Source organism: Nicotiana sylvestris, chromosome 7 (genome assembly GCF_000393655.2).
Source record: "Nicotiana sylvestris chromosome 7, ASM39365v2, whole genome shotgun sequence".
In the NCBI taxonomy this organism is placed as follows: domain Eukaryota; kingdom Viridiplantae; phylum Streptophyta; class Magnoliopsida; order Solanales; family Solanaceae; genus Nicotiana; species Nicotiana sylvestris.
The window spans coordinates 91,750,049-91,757,983 of record NC_091063.1 but is presented as its reverse complement, the minus strand read 5'-3'; the positions used below and the strand labels follow the sequence as shown (position 1 = coordinate 91,757,983).

General features: G+C 38.9%; 1 protein-coding gene across 1 annotated transcript; it reads left to right on the top strand.

The window, feature by feature from the left end:
• Positions 1-837: 837 nt before the first annotated feature.
• On the top strand, positions 838-2,927 carry LOC104219225 (uncharacterized). The gene is made up of 3 exons (XM_070151901.1): positions 838-988; positions 1,940-2,250; positions 2,334-2,927. Exons 1-3 carry the CDS (start codon positions 838-840, stop codon positions 2,925-2,927), a joined length of 1,056 nt encoding a protein of 351 aa, XP_070008002.1.
• Positions 2,928-7,935: the final 5,008 nt, after the last annotated feature.

Below are 7,935 nucleotides of genomic sequence, written 5' to 3'. Positions count from 1 at the left end.
TTATCTACGATTTTATAGTTGAACTCGAAAGTGGGAACTGTAGATTGCATAAAATATTAGATAGAGTAAGTTCTTGAATCCGGGTATCGGAGAATAGATTCTCGATTAGGATAGACATATTCTAGTTTCTTTACTTGGTTGTTGTTGCAAGAAATACACATGCATTCTTGTTAAGTTTGATTCTATAGACATATAGTCTTAGGTTGGCTTAAATAAGCGAGCAAAGCGTCGAAACAACTTTCTGAGCATAATAAACCCTGCTAATCAACAGATTAGATAAGTCAATTGATTACATCAACCGAAAAAATGCAATAGGAGAGAAGTAAATCCCATAATTCTGGAATATCTCCATCCTCATTGAATTCTTTCTAAGTGTTTGTTTGCTCTACTTGTGATCATATTTTCTTGCATTCCTATTAATTCATAGTAATTTAGTTACAAAAATCATAATCATTTTCTTCACACTCACTTGAACATTAAATTTATAAATAGCTTGGATTGGATAATAGTTGATCATAAATCCTCGTGGGAACGACTTGCCGACCGTATATACTTGCGTTTGCGCTTGGACCCAACAAGTTTTTGGTATCATTGCCAGGGACTTAGAAATTAGCTACTTGTCTGAAATAAGCATTTATTTATTTTTGTTTGAGATTTGATTTGTTTTGTTCGGACTCTATAGGTGTTCACATTAAATGCAAAGAAGAAATAACAGTCTGAACAAACTTTCGCCTTTTGATCCTGAACCCGAATGACTATTCCAAAGGTTAAGGAGGGAGGCAGAAGCAAGAGAAGAAATTGCAGATTGGGCATCGTAGTCCAACACAACCAATCTAGATGGCAGAGAATGATGAGCGACTAGTGATAGAGGCCACAAAGCCTAATCTTGCTAATATGACTCATGCTATCCTGAAGCCTGGCATCATGGGTCACTTTGAGCTCAAATGGTACATGGTACAACTGATTCAATCCATAGGGAAGTATGTAGGTCTATATCATGAAGATACGTATCAACACATTCAAAACTTTCTAGAAATTATAGATACTTATAATTATTCAAACATTTTCAAAGACTACGTCAGACTGACATTATTTCCGTTTTCACTGCCGGGGAAAGCAAAGGAATGGTTAAACAAAGATCCCACGTGAACTCAATACACACTTGGGATGATCTAGCACGAAAATTCTTAATCAAGTTTTTTTCCCACAAAGAAAATAAGAAAACAAAGTCACTGAGGACCCAGATTCTTGAGCTTTAACAACGAGATGGTGAGACTCTTCGTCAAGCTTGGGAAAGATATAAGAAACTACTCAGAGATTGCCCATATCATTGTTAGACAGATGAGGTGTTGAGACATACCTTTGTGGATGGGATTGACGAAACCTCCAAATTAAATCTAGATTCAACTTGTGGAGGGAGTTGCATGCAAAATCCATACAGTGAGATTCAGACTCGGCTGAACAATTTCACTACAAATGATCATACTGGTAGGGTGAGGGTGAACCAAACAAGATGATAAAACACAAAGCATCAGGTACACTCGAACTGGATGAGGTATCAGCCATGTGAGCAGAAATTTCTAAGCTAACCAATCAAGTGGCTAAAATGAAAATAGGTCAAGGGCATCAAATGAAGCAGGTTCAAAGAATGGCCATATGTTGGACAATTTATGGAGATGGCCATATAATGGACCAATATCCGGTGAATCCTGAACCTGTTTATTATGTGGGCCAACAAGGTAGAGGTTCAATGAACCAGAATAATCAACATGGGAACACCTATAATTTAGAGGAATCACCCGAATTTCTCATGGGTAGGAACCAGACCACTCAGAATCAATACAGGCCTTAAGGGAACTATAATCATCCTCGAAAGCCACCTCAACAGGTAGAAGAAAGCAATAATAATATGTTGAAAAAGCTTTTGATTGACAACCAGATAAGATTACTCGACCTGCATGGGCCATTCCAAGTGGTACATATAAGAATCCTCAGGTAAATGCTGTAACTTTAAGGAATAGCGGAGAATTAGAAGGAGCACCAGAAAGAAAGAAAGAAAAAGTCACTCCTAAGGATGAACTGGTCCCGAAACCTGTGGTGGAAATTGAGAAAGAAACTAAAGAAAGTGAAAAGACTACGATTGCCAGGCCACCACCTCCCTTCCCTCAAAAATTGAAGGAGAAAAGTGATGATAAGATGTTCAACAAATTTCTTGATATGATGAGCCAAATTCAATTGAATCTCCCATTGGTTGATGTGTTACATGAAATCCCAAAATATGCAAAGTACATCAAAGTATTGTGGCTCACAAAAGATGGTTGACAGAGTTTTAGATAGTGGCACTTACTGAAGAGTGCACCTCAAGAATTCAAAGAAAGTTGCTGCAAAAGTTGAATTTGGGGAGCTTCACCATACTTGTTCGAACTGATGAGGTAGATGTGGGACGAGCACTTTGTGATTTGAGGGCTAGCATAAATTTGATGTCTCTTTCAGTTTTCAATCAATTGGGGTTGGGAGCTCCAAGGCCAACCACAGTCATGTTGCAACTTGCTGATAGATCTATTGTCAATCTCGAGGGGGTGATAGAAGATGTGCTACTACAAATTGGGCAATTTATTCTTCTAGCAGATTTCATTATATTGGATTATGAAGTTGATGAACACGTCCCCATCATCTTGGTATGGCCTCTTTTAGCCACCACTAATGTTGTGATAAAAGTTCGTAAAAAAATAATTCTCGGGGTTGATAATGTGAAAGCAGTCTTTAATGTGTACAACGCAATTCAGCTGCCAAGACACTATAAGGATCTAGCTATGATATCAGTGATTGAAAAAGAAGAAGAAAAAAATGATGTGGGTGTATATCTAGATGACTCTCTAGAGAAAGAACTTATGGCGTTTGCAGCATTGACTTGGATGATGAGGTGAAGGATATGATGCATCATCTGGATGCATGTAATTACACAAACGACTGATCGATTTTGAGCCTCTAGATAGACCAACCAGGCCACCCCTAAGCCGTCTATCAAGAAGCTCCTAAATTGGAACTCAAACCATTACCCTCATCTTTGTCGACGCCCCCCCTTTTTCCCTCCTAAAAGAAGGCGAAATTGGGTTTACAACATTATGGACAAAACAACTCTTATTCCCCTTTCGAGGAATCGGGTTATGGAATTCGAAGAGTCGCCACCTAATGATTATAGTGCATTAGGACACTTTTTAAGAAGAGAAGATTTTTGAAAGATAAACCAGAGTTCGGGTAAGGGCTTGAGATTATCTCGAGGGAAAGGTGTTAGGCACCCCTCAAGATCCACTAGTGTGGTTCCCGACCATGCTTAGTTATAACTTTAAGAAGAGTAGGAATAAACAAGCAAAGTTTGTACATAGGAAGTATAAACAAGTTAAAAAATTTTGAAAGAAGAAAGACAGAAGTGGTTTTGAAAAGAGAAAGCTTAGTTGAAGAAAACATTGATTTAAGAAAACATCAATAACTAAAGAGGGAGAAAAGGGGTCCTAGGTTTAAATATAATATGAATCAGTTTGGTGCAATACCCAGCAATCATTCTCACGTGAGATATTAGCGCACCTTCATCATCTCCATATTCTACCCTTCCCGCCCCATAAAGGTTATTTAAACGCGTGGATTGGTCACGTTTACTTATTGCATGCTAGTACCCGTCCCAACCTACCGGTCCCGGGGTATTTGGACTTCTAATCCTAAAGGGAAGAAGGGGATGGAGGCATATATGGAGTTTAAAAGGATAAAATACTAGGCGTCAGTCAAAACAAACAACAAGTAAGGGGATTGACAAACAAACATGCAAGGCTCACATAAAACCCCGTAAATCAGATAGCACTTAGTTTAGCATGCCTTACACATACTAGTTTGGTCTTAAAATTAAAACTTAAGCGGCGGACGAATCAGTTTAACACATAGAACTAGATTAAAAGGTCTACGTTAGGCAACTTGGATCCAATTGTTAGGATCTGGAGTATTTTACCAAATTGTTAATTAAAGACTAACATAGACAAGTTTTGAAAGAAGCAGAAGTTGCAGAAGTTCGAAAAGGTTTTGGAAAATCGCTGAGACTGTTTTAAAGAAATGTGCAGCAGAGTTTCAAAAGTAAAGTGTTCATAAAAAGGGCGAGAGCTTGAAAGTTGTTTGAAAGTATCCTCATGGATAAAAGTTTAGACAGAGAGTTGGAAAACAATTTTAGCGACAGAAATACAAGTTCTTTGCAGACAGGTTTGGACGAATTATGTTGAAAACATTGGGATAATTTCCAGGTTACTGATTATACGACTTAAGCGAGTTCTGAGATCCTATGGGCTGGATATCTATTCCAATTTTTTATGCTATTTTAAACGTTTCAGGCAGGCGATAGTTGTGTTACCCTATTGTTTGCCTATTATTATTGCGATTATATAGGCATGACTTCTATATATGCTTGAATGAAGAAATATGCAAGCCTATGGACATGATCTCTAGGTGATTCAAACGTTAAAAGTCTATAGACATGATATCTAGAGGTTCAAAGTAGTAAAAGTCCTATAGGCATGGTATCTAGGCGATTCAAAATATTAAATCCTATAGGCATGATTTCTAGGTGATTTAAAGTATTAAATCCTATAGGCATGATTTCTACCCTTTAACATGCAAACAACTAAAAAACCCCTCCCATACCCTTTACTACTATATTCCCCAAGTTTTATTACAAAGTTATTATTACAGAGCCAAAAGTAAAAATAAAATACATCATAGCCCACAGCTAGATCCAAACTGCCTAATGCAATCTTGATATCCAATTCATGTGTTTTACCAAATCCGGGTTCCAGATTCCAAGGACTTCTCTTAGAGTGTTTCAAAGTTCCAAGGAGCTTCAAGAGCCCAGACAATGCTTACACCCTAAAGAGTGAATGTGGTAACAGAGTAGTGCAATGTGTGGAATTACCAGCCCTTAGGCATCCAAGTTCAGAGGGAACTGTAGGGTCCCAAAGCATGGCTTACCATGGATCGGGGGGGAGGGGGGGGAGTAGGACTTAAGAGCTAGGAGTAGGTGTGAAGTGAGGGAGGAACCTTAGCAAGAGGTGGTCATACCCAGCCATGGCATAGACTGGCACACCCCTAACCCCTTGCTTAGATTCAAACAAATAAGAGCAGACTCTTAGAGAGTCAAACTTAGGTCTGAAGGGTGATTAGGACACCACCAAACCCAAATTAGAGCTCAGCACTGTGATCACGTGATTTTTGCTTCACGGAAACTACTCCAAAAGAAATCGAAAAAGAAATAAAACAAGTTACCTTCGGGTATAATTTTGAGAATTTGCGTGACGTTTTGATAATTATTCTGTCCGTAAATGCTCGCCTTGCTATAGTTAAAAATGCAAAAATACATGTTGCATGCATTTAGGAATTAGTGGTGCATTTACGAATTAATTAACCATAATTTGGTTAAAATAAAATCACAAAAAAATATGCACATGTATTTCTTGTCATTGTGTGATTTTATTTTTTGTGTGTTAATTATTATAGGTGTTAAATAATATATGTGTAATTTTATTTTTGATTTTATAATTTATTTAGGATTTTTGTTTAATTTTGATAATTAAAGAAAAGAAGGAAAATGGGTGAAAAATGAAGGAAATCGGGATTGGGCCACCCTAGGTGGACCCAAATCCAGGCCCAAAGCAACTCCATACCGGTCCAATTTAGTCAAGCTTCCTGACACCTCAAACGACGTCGTTTTGTTCCTTTTAATTGGAGTTGTTGGATTAAATCAATCCAACGGCCATGATCTCATCTCCCTTACCCATTCCCTGAACCCGACCCGTTGCCTGGTTTGAACCGACGCCCTACTTAACCAAACGACGCCGTGTTGTTAAGCTCCCCTAATCCTGGCCATCGATCTTGATTGATCCAGCGGCCAGGATTAAACCACCCACCCCGTATATAAGGCCCAATCCGTCACCCAACACCCCAAACCAAACCCCCCCTCGCCCACTATTCATCTTCGTCCCCATAACCCCCCTCTCAAACCCTAGCCGCCTTAGGATTCCCTACCATAAAACCGTCCACCACGAATCCGATGACTACCAAAATAACACCCCTGATGCACCCAACCACCCTTAGCACGAATCCATTAACCATTTACCTCGAATCACCCTGCAGCTTCTCGAATCTTCAATCGAAGATTCGAGCAAAAACCAGATCTACACCCACCGACCCCAAACTCGTACCACAACACCTCCTGACCTTCCTCACCCCCTGAATGACCTTGGTTCCGTTCGAATCTAACCAGAAAGGCTCGAGCGCTAATTCGAGCCCCAAGAACCCTAGAACTCAGATCTATGGGGGTCTGTCCAAATCAACAAAAGGATCGGGGTCTAATAGACTTTAACCGAGGTGTTCTCAGTTGAGAACACTTCGATTAAATTCCATTCGACCCCAAAAATGGTCGAGTCCGAGTTCGAACTTGGGTCAGTTTTGATTTCAAATCCCTGAGGTAATTTTTTGTCCTTTCTTTTGTTCTCCTATAAATTCTATCTATTTTTCATGTTTAGTTTGGGTTGTTTATGATTTTCTGTCATTTCTGTGAACCCTGAGATAGTGTTTAGTTTGTTTTGGTGTTTTATTGTTTACCTACTGTATATTATAGCTTGTATAGTCGTTTAAATAAGTGTCGTCAATTAATTTGTTTGAAATTAGAGGAAAACAGGACAGTAGCTCATTAACACCCTCCATGTATGTTTGCCAGGACAGTAGTTCATCAAAATCTGTATGCTAATTTATAATGAACCTTTGGAATATGTTCAGTTTTGTGTGTGAATTAGACTACTCATTCATTCAGTAACATCACGATTTTCATAGAAGCCTGTTCATTATTCATCACTGCTTCGAGCTTAGCCTGTTGGCTGTTGTCTTTTGCATTTGTTGGCTCTGAGTTGGTCAGGATTGGCTCCCAATATGACCAACTCATACCATTTGATTAGCACCCCTGTTTGTGATCTGATTTTTGAGTTGAACTTAGTTTAGGAATTGGATATAGCTGTAGAAACCTAACAGGAATCAGTGTTAGGCTTAAGCTGATTAGCTAATAGTCAGTGATTAGTTGAATTTAGAGGGGTTTATATACTGACTATTAAGAGTTAGGGTAATATAGTAATATGCAAGGTTTAAGGGTAATTTTGGGAGTTCAGTAGTATGTTAACAGGCTGTCAAAACTGGGGTTTGCCTAGGGGTCATTTGTTAAACTTATTTTAATGACAATGGGGAACAAAACAACAAGCATGAGAATTAAGTGAATATTATAATACACCCATGACTCTTGATTAAAATAAATAGGACAAACATGGGGAACAATATAGTGGGCATCAAGAAAAGGCACTTAGGCATGGGAATTGAGGGGTATGGGCAGACCTAGAGGCTGTGAAGTTCTAGGCAGACCTTAGGGGGTCTCTTTCAGGTTATAAATAGAGCTATTTTTGGCTAAGAAAGGGGCGGGAGAATTTTGGCTGGACAGTTAAGTTTGGGGCTGGACAGTTGAAGTTGAGGGCTAGACAGTTTTGAGTGTTGAGAGATAAAAAGAAAAAGCAAAAACAAGGCTGGACTTTCAAACCTTAAATAGGTCAGCCTAAATTCAGAGTAATAGAGAGTTATGAATGTGCTGGATGTTTTTTCAGAGGCTATTGTTTTCTGCATCTGTTTCCTTCTCTGCTTAGCCTGTATTTGTTGGGACATGCTGGGTTTCAACTTAGTTTTTCCTGGTTTCTCTGCTGGTTCAACATTGTTTCAGTTGAGTGTTTTGCGGTTTTCTGAAAGTTCACTGGACTCCTGTTTGGTTTAAATCTGCTGTTGGTTTGTCCTACTGGGTATTATTGGATTTTGCTTTGCTGGGCCTGCTGTTAGTAACAAAAAATTTGACTGTTGGGGGTTGTG

Excerpts from the sequence above, each read along its gene's own strand:
- LOC104219225 (XM_070151901.1), top strand. The coding sequence starts at position 838 with ATGGCAGAGAATGATGAGCGACTAGTGATAGAGGCCACAAAGCCTAAT. Across the intron at positions 989-1,939 it reads ATCCATAGGGAAGTATGTAG|ATAAGATTACTCGACCTGCA; the intron begins GTCTATATCATG and ends ATTGACAACCAG. Across the intron at positions 2,251-2,333 it reads TTCAATTGAATCTCCCATTG|ATAGTGGCACTTACTGAAGA; the intron begins GTTGATGTGTTA and ends ACAGAGTTTTAG.